The sequence below is a fragment of the Salmo salar genome, chromosome ssa28, assembly GCF_905237065.1.
Source record: "Salmo salar chromosome ssa28, Ssal_v3.1, whole genome shotgun sequence".
Taxonomy (NCBI): domain Eukaryota; kingdom Metazoa; phylum Chordata; class Actinopteri; order Salmoniformes; family Salmonidae; genus Salmo; species Salmo salar.
The window spans coordinates 26,645,001-26,661,255 of NC_059469.1; the positions used below are offsets into that span (position 1 = coordinate 26,645,001).

The 16,255-nt window shown below is 45.7% G+C and overlaps 1 protein-coding gene across 4 annotated transcripts in view; it reads right to left on the reverse strand.

Moving 5' to 3' along the window:
• The window catches only part of LOC106589770 (slit homolog 1 protein), a 230,758-nt gene that overhangs the window by 82,025 nt on the left and 132,478 nt on the right, over positions 1–16,255 (reverse strand). For all 4 annotated transcript variants that reach the window (XM_045710028.1, XM_045710026.1, XM_045710029.1 and 1 more), the window contains exons 6-8: positions 13,759–13,830; positions 12,463–12,534; positions 10,793–10,956 (exon numbers count right to left, since the gene is read on the reverse strand). In XM_045710028.1, the coding sequence (XP_045565984.1) occupies positions 10,793–10,956; positions 12,463–12,534; positions 13,759–13,830 (308 nt within the window). The remainder of the gene's footprint in view (positions 1–10,792; positions 10,957–12,462; positions 12,535–13,758; positions 13,831–16,255) is intronic.

Consider the following 16,255-nt stretch of genomic DNA (forward strand, 5'->3'; position numbering starts at 1 on the left):
GATCCTACTGCTCAGTGGTACTGGGACAGATCCTACTGCTCAGTGGTACTTGGACAGATCCTACTGCTCAGTGGTACTGGGACAGATCCTACTGCTCAGTGGTACTGGGACAGATCCTACTGCTCAGTGGTACTGGGAGAGATCCTACTGCTCAGTGGTACTGGGACTGATCCTACTGCTCAGTGGTACTGGGACTGATCCTACTGCTCAGTGGTACTGGGACAGATCCTACTGCTCAGTGGTACTGGGACAGATCCTACTGCTCAGTGGTACTGGGACTGATCCTACTGCTCAGTGGTACTGGGACTGATCCTACTGTTCAGTGGTACTGGGACTGATCCTACTGCTCAGTGGTACTGGGACAGATCCTACTGCTCAGTGGTACTGGGACAGATCCTACTGCTCAGTGGTACTGGGACTGATCCTACTGCTCAGTGGTACTGGGAGAGATCCTACTGCTCAGTGGTACTGGGACAGATCCTACTGCTCAGTGGTACTGGGACTGATCCTACTGCTCAGTGGTACTGGGACAGATCCTATTGCTCAGTGGTACTGGGACAGATCCTACTGCTCAGTGGTACTGGGACAGATCCTACTGCTCAGTGGTACTGGGACTGATCCTACTGCTCAGTGGTACTGGGACAGATCCTACTGCTCAGTGGTACTGGGACAGATCCTACTGCTCAGTGGTACTGGGACAGATCCTACTGCTCAGTGGTACTGGGACAAATCCTACTGCTTAGTGGTACTGGGACAGATCCAGGGAGTAACAATAGGAATCAGCCCAGTTCCCTCTCTTTCCCACATACCTAGAACACAGGAGGTTTGTGACACCTTAATTGGGGAGGACGGGCTGGTGTAATGGCTGGAGCGGAATGAGTAGAATGGAATCAAATACATCAAACACATGGTTTCCATGGTTTCCATGTGTTTGATGCCATTCCATTCGCTCCGTTCCCGCCACTATTATGAGCCGTCCTCCCCTCAGCAGCCTCCTGTGACCTAGAGGTAATTAATGGTGCTAGTTAGACTATATATTTCGCTCACTAACTTTAAACATCAGCTATCTGAGCAGCTAACCGATCGCTGCAGCTGTACATAGTCCATCTGTAAATAGCCCATCCAATCTACCTACCTCATCCCCATATTGTTTTTATTTACTTTCTGCTCGGTTGCACAACAGTATCTCTACTTGCACATCATCATCTGCTCATTTATCACTCCAGTGTTAATTTGCTAAATTGTAATTACTTCGCTACTATGGCCTATTTATTGTCTTACCTCCTCACGCCATTTGCACACACTGTATATAGACTTTATTTTTTTCTATTGTGTCATTGACTGTACGCTTGTTTATTCCATGTGTAACTCTGTTGTTGTTTGTGTCGCACTGCTTTGCTTTATCTTGACCAGGTCGCAATTGTAAATGAGAACTTGTTCTCAACTAGCTTACCTGGTTAAATAAAGGTGAAATAAAAATATATCTTTCATAGCTAGCTGTCTTTGTGTTTCTAGCGATACTGATTCTAGCGATACTGATTCAGATCAAACACATTACACCCGGGAGCCGTAGCCTGAGGTGGCGCCTGCATGTGTGTGTGTGCATTAGATCAGTCATTTTGATTCATACTAGGGCATTACACAGTAAACCTCCTGGCACCAACCCACGGCCCATTGCACTAATGACAGACGTTAAGCTACTTACCTCTAACACTGGGCCATGCCTTATGATTATGATCCATGAGTCTGTATGTGCAATCAGTCAGATGCAAATTCAAAACAGTGTTCACTGTGTGTGTGTGTGTGTGTGTGTGTGTGTGTGTGTGTGTGTGTGTGTGTGTGTGTGTGTGTGTGTGTGTGTGTGTGTGTGTGTGTGTGTGTGTGTGTGTGTGTGTGTGTGTGTGTGTGTGTGTGCGCCCGCCCGCTTGGGTGCGCGCGCGTGTGTGTGTCAAAATCACAAAATGATATCATCAATATGTTTCAGTGAGCTGCTTTTCTTTCTTCTTGGTTGTAGTTCTGCTCGGATCTAACATGTAGGGGTTTTGACAGATCTCAGTTCAGGTGTTATACAGAGCACAGCTTTCCTGATCTAACATGTAGGTGTTTTGACAGATCTCAGTACAGGTGTTATACAGAGCACAGCTCTCCTGATCTAAAGTGTAGGTGTTTTGACAGATCACAGTTCAGGTGTTATACAGATCACAGCTTTCCTGATCTAACATGTAGGTGTTTTGACAGATCTCAGTACAGGTGTTATACAGAGCACAGCTCTCCTGATCTAAAGTGTAGGTGTTTTGACAGATCACAGTTCAGGTGTTATACAGAGCACAGCTTTCCTGATCTAACATGTAGGGGTTTTGACAGATCTCAGTTCAGGTGTTATACAGAGCACAGCTCTCCTGATCTAACATATAAGGGTTTTGACAGATCTCAGTTCAGGTGTTATAGAAATGGTTGTGTTCCTAGCTCCAACAGTGCAGTAGTATCTAACAATTCATAACAATACACACAAATCTAAAAGTAATAGAATGGAATTAAGAAATAAATAAATATTAGGACGAGCAGTGTCGGAGTAGCATTGACTAAAATACAGCAGAATAGAATACAGTATATATGTATGAAATGAGTAAAACAGTATTTAAACATTATTAAAGTGACCAGTAATTCCATGACTATGTATATAGGGCAGCAGCCTCTAAGGTGCAGGGTTGAGTAACCAGGTGGTAGTCAGCAAGTGATGGCTATTTAACAGTCTGATGACCTTGAGATAGAAGCTGTTTTTCAGTCTCTTGGTCCCAGCCCCACAGCACCTGTACTGACCTCGCCTTCTGGATTGTAGTGGGGTGAACGGGCAGTGGCTCGGGTGGTTGTTGTCCTTGATGATCTTTTTGGCCTTCCTATGACATCGGGTGCTGTAGTTGTCCTGGAGGGCAGGCAGTGTGCACCTGGTGATGCGTTGTGCAGACCGCACCACCCTCTGGAGAGCCCTGCGGTTGCGGGAGGTGCAGTTGCCGTACCAGGCGGTGATACAGCCCAACAGGATGCGCTCAATTGTGCATCTGTAAAGGTTTATGAGGGTCTTCGGGTTTTTCAGATTATAAGTGATGTGTACGCTGAGGAACTTTAAGCATTTCACCTTCTCCACTGCGGTCCCTTCGATGTGGATAGGGTGTGCTCCATCTGCTGTCTCCTGAAGTCCACTATCATCTCCATTGTTTTGTTGACGTTGAGGGAGAGTTTTTTTTCCCTGGCACCACTCCACCAGGGCCCTCACCTCCTCCCTGTAGGCTGTCTCGTCATTGTTGGTAATCAAGCCGACTACTGTTGTGTTGTCTGCAAAGTTGATGATTGAGTTGGAGGCGTGCGTGGCCACGCAGTCATGGGTGAACAGGGAGTACAGGAGGGGGCTGAGCACGCACCCTTGTGGGGCCCCTATGTTGAGGATCAGCAAAGTGGAGGTGTAGTTTCCTACCTTCACCACCTGGGGCGGCCTGTCAGGAAGTCCAGGACCCAGTTGCACAGGGCGGGGTTCAGACCCAGGGCCCCGAGCTTAATGATGAGCTTGGAGGGTACTATGGTGTTGAATGCTGAGCTGTAGTCAATGAACAGCATTCTTACATAGGTATTCCTCTTGTCCAGATGGGATAGGGCAGTGTGCAGTGCGATTGCATCGTCTGTGGATCTTTTGGGGCGGGAAGCAAATTAAAGAAAATTGATATTATCTCTAACTAGCCTCTCAAAGCACTTCATGATGACAGAAGTGAGTGCTATGGGGCGGTAGTCATTTAGTTCAGTTACCTTAGCTTTCTTGGGTACAGGAACAATGCTGGACAGTTGAAACAAGTGGGGACAACAGACTGGGATAGGGAGAGATTGAATGTAGGGGTTTTGTAGGGGTTTTGACAGGGAGGTGTTTTGACAGGGAGGGGTTTTGACAGGGGGGGTTGCCAGGGGGGGTTTTGACAGGGAGGAGGGGTTTTGACAGGGAGGTTTATGGTTTCCCTCCTTCCTCTCTGCTCTCTTCTGCACCCTACTCTCTCTCTAAAACAGTTTTACCTCTACTCTTCCCCCCCCCCTCTCATTTAGACAGGAAGTATGTGTTTGAGCAGGGGACCGATCGCCAGTCAGCCGTGAAGCACATAGCTAAATGGACTTCCGTTGGTCTCTCCCCTCTCTCCCTAACAGCATCACCCCCTTCCCCCTAGTAACGTCAACCCCCCTCCCCCCTAGTAACGTCACCCTGCAGGTGTCCCTGTCAGAAACAAACAGTGAAAGGAACATGAGTGTGTGCCTGCGAGCCAGTCTCTAATGATCCTTTCAGAGGGAGTTCATCTTCTGGTCAGTGCTGCACTCAGGACAGGACAGGACAGGACAGAACAGAACTGTGTGTGTGTGTGTGTGTGTGTGTGTGTGTGTGTGTGTGTGTGTGTGTGTGTGTGTGTGTGTGTGTGTGTGTGTGTGTGTGTGTGTGTGTGTGTGTGTGTGTGTGTGTGTGTGTGTGTGTGTCATACTGCGAGCTACAACACGTTTGTGTCTGTGACTATGAAGTTCAGTTGTTTTAAACTTTCAGAGCAAAGCCAAGTTGTAGTAATCTCCAACACCTGGGTTAAACCGTGAAACACCAGGACTGTACTAATGGGCCTCTTTTCAAGCCTGTATCCCTTACTAGAATGACAAATCTAGCATGTCAACATCTATGCTTTCCCTCTCTCTCACCCATCCCGTCTTACTCTATCTCTCCTTCCCTCCCTACCTCTCTATCTCTCTCCTCCATATCCATCTACCTCCCTCCCTTCTCCATATCTCCTCCCTCCCTCTCCTTCCACCCTTCTCTCCCTCCTGTCATGAGTGAGTTACTCCACACACTATCCAGTGACTCTCCCAGTCTTTATCCTACATCATCCCAATCAAACTGTATATGTGTGTGATTGTGTTTTGACTCCAGCACTACACTGACAGACAAACTCTGACTGCAGCTCCAGCTTGCTCTTCTTCTCTCTCTCTCTCACAGCTCTATGGTAACTCTAACTCCAACAGGAAACCTATCATTCGTAGCATTAATACATTCAAATCTATGCTGGATTCTGATGAGACATCACCACTATTGAGATTCTACCCCATCCCTCCTATTACACCAACCACTTTACTCTCAATCCACTGTCCCTTACCCGTCCCTTTCTCCTCTCTCTCCTCTCTCCTCTTTCCTCCTCGCTCCTTCCTCTCTCTCCCCCCTCTCTCTGTCCTCCTCACTCTCTCCTTTCTCTCCTCCCTCTCTCCTCTATCCTCCTCGCTCCCTCCTCTCTCTCCTCCCTCTCTCTGTCCTCCTCACTCTCTCCTTTCTCTCCTTCCTCTCTCCTCTATCCTCCTCGCTCCCTCCTCTCTCTCCTCCCTCTCTCTGTCCTCCTCACTCTCTCCTTTCTCTCCTCCCTCTCTCCTCTATCCTCCTCTCTCTCTCCTCTCTCCCCACTCCTTCTACTCTATCCTCCTCTCTCTCTCATCTCTCTCTCCTCTCTCCCTTTCTACTCTATCATCTCTCTCATCTCTCTCCTCTCTCTCCTCTCTCCCCTCCCTTTCTACTCTATCCTCCTCTCTCTCTCCTCCCTTTCTCCTCTATCGTCCTCTCTCCTCTCTCTCTCCTCTCTCCTCCCTCTCTCCTCTATCCTCCTCACTCTCTCCTCTCTCTCCGCCCTCTCTCCTCCCTCTCTCTCCTCTATCCTCCTCCCACTCTCCTCTATCCTCCTCTCATTTCTACCCCCTGCTGTTTATTGAATCGCTACACTCCCATGCTGTGGAACCCCCTCCCTGGGTGATGAATAATAATGTTCTGTGTTTCTACCACGCCGTACGGCTGTGTAAAAATCACAACCATGGAGCACACACACACACATGCACACACACTGAACCCCTCCCCCTCTCCACAGCTGGTGTTGTGGTGAGATGGCCTTGAGAAGAGCAGTGGTTCCAATGCAGTCTCAGTCTCATCAGTGATACCTTAGTCAGGCCAGGTGTGGAGGGTCAGTCTCATCAGTGATACCTCAGCCAGGTCAGGTGTGGAGGGTCAGTGTCAGCAGTGATACCTCATCCAGGCCAGGTCAGGTGTGGAGGGTCAGTCTCATCAGTGATACCTCAGCCAGGTCAGGTGTGGAGGGTCAGTGTCAGCAGTGATACCTCATCCAGGCCAGGTCAGGTGTGGAGGGTCAAACTCAGCAGTGAGAACCCAGTCAGGCCAGGTGTGGAGGGTCAGTCTCAGCGGTGATAACCCAGTCAGGTTAGGTGTGGAGGGTTAGTCTCAGCAGTGATAACCCAGTCAGGTCAGGTGTGGAGGGTTAGTCTCAGCAGTGATAACCCAGTCAGGCCAGGTGTGGAGGGTTAGTCTCAGCAGTGCTAACCCAGTCAGTCAGGTCAGGTGTGAAGGGTCAGTCTCAGCAGTGATAACCCAGTCAGTCAGGTCAGGTGTGGAGGGTTTGTCCTCATATAGAAGCTTGTAACTATCATTACAACTGATGTATTCACGCCAAAGCCAAGGTCTGTGTTCAGTACATTATCAACATGTATCAATGGGTGATTTGATGTAAAGGCATGCCCTGAGGCTATAGATACAATCTGTCAGCTAAAGATATGTGAGGGACTACAGATCAGATCTGCCCTGGGGCTTCTAGCTGTGATGCACGATTCAGAGGTGGTTTCCTGGAGAGAGACTAACCCACCATCATATCAGTGGTATTTCCTGAAGAGAGACTAACCCACCATCAGTGGTATTTCCTGGAGAGAGACTAACCCACCATCATATCAGTGGTATTTCCTGGAGAGAGACTAACCCACCATCAGTGGTATTTCCTGGAGAGACTAACCCACCATCATATCAGTGGTATTTCCTGGAGAGAGACTAACCCACCATCATATCAGTGGTATTTCTTGGAGAGACTAACCCACCATCATATCAGTGGTATTTCCTGAAGAGAGAATAACCCACCATCAGTGGTATTTCCTGGAGAGAGACTAACTCACCATCATATCAGTGGTATTTCCTGGAGAGAGACTAACCCACCATCATATCAGTGGTATTTCTTGGAGAGAGACTAACTCACCATCATATCAGTGGTATTTCCTGGAGAGAGACTAACCCACCATCATATCAGTGGTATTTCCTGGAGAGACTAACTCACCATCATATCAGTGGTATTTCCTGGAGAGAGAATAACCCACCATCATATCAGTGGTATTTCCTGGAGACACTAACCCACCATCATATCAGTGGTATTTCCTGGAGAGACTAACCCACCATCATATCAGTGGTAATTCCTGGAGAGAGACTAACCCACCATCATATCAGTGGTATTTCCTGGAGAGACTAACCCACCATCATATCAGTGGTATTTCCTGGAGAGACTAACCCACCATCATACCAGTGGTATTTCCTGGAGAGAGACTAACCCACCATCACATCAGTGGTATTTCCTGGAGAGAGACTAACTCACCATCATATCAGTGGTATTTCCTGGAGAGAGACTAACCCACCATCATATCAGTGGTATTTCCTGGAGAGAGACTAACCCACCATCATATCAGTGGTATTTCTTGGAGCGAGACTAACCCACCATCATATCAGTGGTATTTCCTGGAGAGAGACTAACCCACCATCATATCAGTGGTATTTCCTGGAGAGACTAACCCACCATCATATCAGTGGTATTTCTTGGAGAGAGACTAACCCACCATCATATCAGTGGTATTTCCTGGAGAGAGACTAACCCACCATCATATCAGTGGTATTTCTTGGAGAGAGACTAACCCACCATCATATCAGTGGTATTTCCTGGAGAGAGACTAACCCACCATCATATCAGTGGTATTTCCTGGAGAGAGACTAACCCACCATCATATCAGTGGTATTTCCTGGAGAGACTAACCCACCATCATATCAGTGGTATTTCCTGGAGAGAGACTAACTCACCATCATATCAGTGGTATTTCCTGGAGAGAGACTAACTCACCATCATATCAGTGGTATTTCCTGGAGAGAGACTAACCCACCATCATATCAGTGGTATTTCCTGGAGAGACTAACCCACCATCATATCAGTGGTATTTCCTGGAGAGAGACTAACCCACCATCATATCAGTGGTATTTCCTGGAGAGAGACTAACCCACCATCATATCAGTGGTATTTCCTGGAGAGAGACTAACCCACCATCATATCAGTGGTATTTCCTGGAGAGAGACTAACCCACCATCATATCAGTGGTATTTCCTGGAGAGAGACTAACCCACCATCATATCAGTGGTATTTCCTGGAGAGAGACTAACCCACCATCATATCAGTGGTATTTCCTGGAGAGAGACTAACCCACCATCATATCAGTGGTATTTCCTGGAGAGAGACTAACCCACCATCATATCAGTGGTATTTCCTGGAGAGACTAACCCACCATCATATCAGTGGTATTTCCTGGAGAGAGACTAACCCACCATCATATCAGTGGTATTTCCTGGAGAGAGACTAACCCACCATCATATCAGTGGTATTTCCTGGAGAGAGACTAACCCACCATCATATCAGTGGTATTTCCTGGAGAGAGACTAACCCACCATCATATCAGTGGTATTTCCTGGAGAGAGACTAACTCACCATCATATCAGTGGTATTTCCTGGAGAGAGACTAACCCACCATCATATCAGTGGTATTTCCTGGAGAGAGACTAACCCACCATCATATCAGTGGTATTTCCTGGAGAGAGACTAACCCACCATTATATCAGTGGTATTTCCTGGAGAGAGACTAACCCACCATCATATCAGTGGTATTTCCTGGAGAGAGACTAACCCACCATCATATCAGTGGTATTTCCTGGAGAGAGACTAACCCACCATCATATCAGTGGTATTTCCTGGAGAGAGACTAACCCACCATCATATCAGTGGTATTTCCTGGAGAGAGACTAACCCACCATCATATCAGTGGTATTTCCTGGAGAGAGACTAACCCACCATCATATCAGTGGTATTTCCTGGAGAGAGACTAACCCACCATCATATCAGTGGTATTTCCTGGAGAGAGACTAACTCACCATCATATCAGTGGTATTTCCTGGAGAGAGACTAACTCACCATCATATCAGTGGTATTTCCTGGAGAGACTAACCCACCATCATATCAGTGGTATTTCCTGCAGAGAGACTAACCCACCATCATATCAGTGGTATTTCCTGGAGAGAGACTAACCCACCATCTGGTCCTCTGATGGTTCTCCTCACCTCTCAGTCTGATTCTGGCTGAATGTCAACCTGCTCCCTCTCTCCCTCTCTCTTTCTCTTTTATCAGTCAACCTGTTCCCTCCCTCCCTCCATCTCTGTTTTATCAGTCAAACTGCTCCCTCTCTCCCTCTCTCTTTCTCTTTTATCAGTCAACCTGCTCCCTCCCTCCCTCCCTCCATCTCTTTTATCAGTCAAACTGCTCCCTCTCTCCCTCCCTCCCTCTCTTTTATCAGTCAAACAGCTCCCTCTCTCCCTCCCTCCCTCTCTTTTATCAGTCAAGCTGCTCCCTCTCTCCATCTCTCTTTTATCAGTCAAACTGCTCCCTCTCTCCCTCCCTCCTTCTCTTTTATCAGTCAAGCTGCTCCCTCTCTCCCTCTCTATTATCAGTCAAACTGCTCCCTCCCTCCCTCCCTCCCTCCCTCCCTCCCTCCCTCCCTCCCTCCCTCCCTCCCTCCCTCCCTCCCTCCCTCCCTCCCTCCCTCCCTCCCTCCCTCCCTCCCTCCCATCAGTCAAACAGCTCCCTCTCTCCCTCCCTCTCTCTCTCTCTTTTATCAGTCAAACAGCTCCCTCTCTCCCTCCTTCTCTCTCTCTTTTATCAGTCATACTCTTTTGTGTCCTCTCGCTCTCTCTCTCTCATCAATTCACATCAGTCAAATGCTCTTCTCTCTCTCTTTCTTTTATGCGTCTCTGATTTATCTCTCTGCCGTCTGTCTGTCTGTCTGTCTGTCTGTCTGTCTGTCTGTCTGTCTGTCTGTCTGTCTGTCTGTCTGTCTGTCTGTCTGTCTGTCTGTCTGTCTGTCTGTCTGTCTGTCTGTCTGTCTGTCTGTCTGTCTGCGCATATATGTGTGTGTGTGTGTGTGTGCATGTGTGTGCATAGTGTTATGAAAAACATAGTAGAGAGGGAGTAGTCAGTGAAAGAGGGTACCCATGCCAGCAGTGTTTTTCACAGGGCAGGGTTCTGGCAGAGAGTCCAGCTGCTGACAGCTGGAGCCACATGAAAGAGGCTGGGGACAGCCTGAGGGCTTGCCTGGGGTGATATGGCCCTCATGGGGTGGGTGTGTGTGTCAGGTGAGGACTTAACAGACTGACAGGACAGATCCAGTGGGGATAATCAGCTGGAACAGTGACCAACAGAGAGAGTGTGTGTCAGGCAGGATCAGGAAGACCTCAATGGCCTGTTTTACTGTCCTTTGTAGATAGATGGGAAAGGACTATAGGATGAAGCATGGGTTCATTTTAAGCTGTTGTATTGGATATATTGTATTGTCCTATCTGAACAGGAATACTAGTGTGTCAGAGTCAGAATGGAGTTGGTGAGTGGGTGTGTGTGTCAGAGTCAGAATGGAGTTAGTGAGTGGGTGTGTGTGTCAGAGTAAGAATGGAGTTGGTGAGTGGGTGTGTGTGTCAGGTGTGTCAGAGTCAGAATGGAGTTGGTGAGTGGGTGTGTGTGTCAGAGTCAGAATGGAGTTGGTGAGTGGGTGTGTGTGTCAGAGTCAGAATGGAGTTGGTGAGTGGGTGTGTGTGTGTGTGTCTCACCTGAGCAGGTAAACTCATGTTTCTGTATCTCAGCCACATTGAGTCCTCTAAGCGGGGCTGGAGCTGTGCACTGGGTGAACAGACCAATTGTAGGCCTTTGTCTTAACCACTCGGCCAACCAGGACAGGTGACAGTCACAGTGCAGGTTGTTGGAGTGGAGACGGCTGGAGAGAGAAAGAAAGTGTTAGGATATGAAGGGGGTCATTCATACAAGTTACTGGTAATGTCTCTGCAACTAGCTAAATCTCTGTGATGGAATTTCAACCAATGCATAAAGGTTGTACTACGCTAAAGTTGCAGACAAGAAGGTGAGTTTATCACTACAGATAAGTCGCATGCAGTGGTAACCACCATTGAAATCCCCCTTTTCATTTACCATTTTAATCGTCCTCTTGAAAGGCTGCCTAAAATGCTGAGACTAAAGCCTTAACCCTTAACCACACCCCCCAGGTCCTGATATGTTTCCAAACCCCTGACTGACATTATCTGTCCCGGCTTGGACTAAACAGAGTTCTAAACGAGACATTTAAAGTGGAAAATTCAAACCAAAACATTCTAAATGAAGCATTCTAAATGAAGCATTCCTGGAACGCTCCCATTGTCCAGAATAACTCACAGAGCTAACTCACAGAGCTAACAGACACACACACACACACACACACACACACACACACACACACACACACACACACACACACACACACACACACACACACACACACACACACACACACACACACACACACACACACACACACCAACCAATAACCCTACTGAAAGCAAAAAAGCACAGAAACCACAACAAGAATGACATTGCGGTCTCTCTAAGTATTCATTCCAGTGAGCATAATTGATATCATTCGTATATACATCATTTCATATTTTGTCATTATATTTAGACAATAGGCGTTGGGGGATGGATGTATTTCTGGGTGAGTTGTTGTTGTGTGTTCCTCAGAGTTGGAGATAAAATGGTTTCTGGCATGGCTATAGGCCCGATGTGGATTATGACTGTCAACCAAAACTCCTTGGAATGATTGAACCTATCTCGTCTCATTCAGATGATAGCTGTTTAGTTTCGCTGCTGTAGGGGACACTAAAGTATGTATGGAAACACAACTGGTTTATTTTATAATGACTTAATATGTCTCAAAAGGGATTGGTTGGATTCAGCTCTTGGGGAATAATGGAATATTCTATTAGATTATATTATATTCTATCTATTCTATCCAAACAAAGAGGAATCCATTTTTCTCAGTCATAGTTTATTCTGTATGAAACATTCAGTGGTCCAGTAAAGTTGTGGTATATATTTTGCTGTGTCTGATGGGGTTACGAGATGGTTATTTCATCTCTGCTTCCTCATCTGAGTCAGGTTAAAGCAGCCTGTCAGGGTGAACACATCTCTCTTCACATGACACACACTCTTAGAGAGCTGGATCACCATGTAATCTCCCTAACACCATATATCTAGATCAGAATACACACCAGCATTATCACACCTGATGTAGGAGAAGATGAGGAGAGAGAGAAAGAGGGGGAATGGAGAGAGGGGGGGCGGGGGAAAGAGAGAGACGGGTGGATGAGAGAGAGATAGTGTAAAAAGGGTGGGGGAGAGAGACGGGGAGAACGGGGAGGGAAAAGAGAGAGGGGGAGTATGAGTGACTTACAAGGTGCGTAGTTTGGGCATGTGGTTGAAGCTGGAGACTGGGATGCTGCTGATGTTGTTGTTGTTCAGAGTCCTGGAAGAGACAGAAGAGAGGGAGCTGTGTAGAGACACAATGAAACAAACCTCAGAGAACCTACACATGTTTAGTGAGTCTCTCCGCTCACCTATAACCAGGTACCAACCATTACTAATATAACCCAGGTACCAACCATTACCCATTACTAATATAACCAGGTACCAACTATTACCCATTACTAATATAACCAGGTACCAACCATTACCCATTACTAATATAACCAGGTACCAACCATTACTAATATAACCCAGGTACCAACCATTACCCATTACTAATATAACCAGGTACCAACTATTACCCATTACTAATATAACCAGGTACCAACCATTACCCATTACTAATATAACCAGGTACCAACCATTACCCATTACTAATATAACCAGGTACCAACCATTACACATTAATAATATAACCAGGTACCAACCATTACACATTACTATTACAACCAGATACCAACCATTACCCATTACTAATATAACCAGGTACCAACCATTACCCATTACTAATATAACCAGGTACCAACCATTACACATTAATAATATAACCATGTTCCAACCATTACACATTACTATTACAACCAGATACCAACCATTACCCATTACTAATATAACCAGGTACCAACCATTACCCATTACTAATATAACCAGGTACCAACCATTACACATTAATAATATAACCAGGTACCAACCATTACCCATTACTAATATAATGAGGTACCAACTATTACCCATTACTAATGGTTGGTACCTGGTTATATTAGTAATGGGTAATGGTTGGTACCTGGTTATATTAGTAATGGGTAATGGTTGGTACCTGGTTATGATAGTAATGGGTAATGGTTGGTACCTGGTTATATTAGTAATGGGTAATGGTTGGTATCTGGTTGTAATAGTAATGTGTAATGGTTGGAACATGGTTATATTAGTAATGTGTAATGGTTGGTACCTGGTTATATTAGTAATGGGTAATGGTTGGTACCTGGTTATGTTAGTATGTGTGTGTGTGTGTGTGTGTGTGTGTGTGTGTGCGTAGGTGTGTGTGCATAGGTGAATAGGTGCGTAGGTGTGTGTGTGTGTGTGTGTGTGTGTGTGTGTGTGTGTGTGTGTGTGTGTGTGTGTGTGTGTGTGTGTGTGTGTGTGTGCATGCGTAGGTGCGTAGGTGTGTGTATGTGTGTGCATAGGTGTGTGTGTGTGTGCGTAGATGTGTGTGTGTGTTTCTTACAGTACTTCCAGGCTCCTCAGGGCTCTGAAAGCTCCGTCCTCGATGCAGCTGATGTGGTTCTTATCCAACTGACTAGAGACACAATAGGGGCAGAAAGCATTAAAACACACACACACAAACACAGACAAACAAATGTGCAATACACTTCAAAACATTCCTGTTCTCTACATTCCTCCCTCTCTCTTTCTCTCTCTCCTTTCTCACACCCATTTTAAACAGTCACATTATTAAATAAACAGCCATTTGTATTAAAGGTCATCAATAAACATCATCTTTCCAATACCAGCTACTCAGCACAACGCCTCAATGATATAAAGCACTGGCATCAATCTTACAATCTATAGAATTTTCCCTTTAGACCAGATATAATCACACACTCACACCCTCTCCTATAGACCAGTTATAATCACACCCTCACACTCTCTCCTATAGACCAGATATAATCACACCCTCACACTCTCTCCTATAGACCAGATATAATCACACTCTCTCCTATAGACCAGATATAATCACACCCTCACACTCTCTCCTATAGACCAGATATAATCACACTCTCTCCTATAGACCAGATATAATCACACCCTCACACTCTCTCCTATAGACCAGTTATAATCACACCCTCACACTCTCTCCTATAGACCAGATATAATCACACTCTCTCCTATAGACCAGATATAATCACACTCTCTCCTATAGACCAGTTATAATCACACCCTCACACTCTCTCCTATAGACCAGTTATAATCACACTCTCTCCTATAGACCAGTTATAATCACACCCTCACACTCTCTCCTATAGACCAGATATAATCACACCCTCACACTCTCTCCTATAGACCAGATATAATCACACCCTCACACTCTCTCCTATAGACCAGATATAATCACACCATCACACTCTCTCCTATAGACCAGTTATAATCACACTCTCTCCTATAGACCAGATATAATCACACCATCACACTCTCTCCTATAGACCAGTTATAATCACACCCTCACACTCTCTCCTATAGACCAGATATAATCACACCATCACACTCTCTCCTATAGACCAGATATAATCACACCCTCACACTCTCTCCTATAGACCAGATATAATCACACCCTCACACTCTCTCCTATAGACTAGATATAATCACACCCTCACACTCTCTCCTATAGACCAGTTATAATCACACTCTCTCCTATAGACCAGTTATAATCAGACCCTCACACTCTCTCCTATAGACCAGTTATAATCACACCCTCACACTCTCTCCTATAGACCAGATATAATCACACCATCACACTCTCTCCTATAGACCAGATATAATCACACTCTCTCCTATAGACCAGATATAATCACACTCTCTCCTATAGACCAGATATAATCACACTCTCTCCTATAGACCAGATATAATCACACTCTCTCCTATAGACCAGATATAATCACAGTCTCTCCTATAGACCAGATATAATCACACCCTCACACTCTCTCCTATAGACCAGATATAATCACACTCTCTCCTATAGACCAGTTATAATCACACTCTCTCCTATAGACCAGTTATAATCACACCCTCACACTCTCTCCTATAGACCAGATATAATCACACTCTCTCCTATAGACCAGATATAATCACACTCTCTCCTATAGACCAGATATAATCACACTCTCTCCTATAGACCAGATATAATCACACTCTCTCCTATAGACCAGATATAATCATTCCCTCACACTCTCTCCTATAGACCAGATATAATCACACTCTCTCCTATAGACCAGATATAATCACACCCTCACACTCTCTCTTATAGACCAGATATAATCACACCCTCACACTCTCTCCTATAGACCAGTTATAATCACACTCTCTCCTATAGACCAGATATAATCATTCCCTCACACTCTCTCTTATAGACCAGATATAATCACACCCTCACACTCTCTCCTATAGACCAGATATAATCACACTCTCTCCTATAGACCAGATATAATCACACCCTCACACTCTCTCCTATAGACCAGATATAATCACACCCTCTCCTATAGACCAGATATAATCACACTCTCACACTCTCTCCTATAGACCAGATATAATCACACTCTCTCCTATAGACCAGATATAATCACACTCTCACACTCTCTCCTATAGACCAGATATAATCACACTCTCTCCTATAGACCAGATATAATCACACTCTCTCCTATAGACCAGATATTATCACACCCTCACACTCTCTCCTATAGACCAGATATAATCACACCCTCACACTCTCTCCTATAGACCAGATATAATCACACCCTCACACTCTCTCCTATAGACCAGATATAATCACACCCTCACACTCTCTCCTATAGACCAGATATAATCACACCCTCTCCTATAGACCAGATATAATCACACCCTCACACTCTCTCCTATAGACCAGATATAATCACACCCTCACACTCTCTCCAATAGACCAGTTATAATCACACCCTCACACTCTCTCCTATAGACCAGTTATAATCACA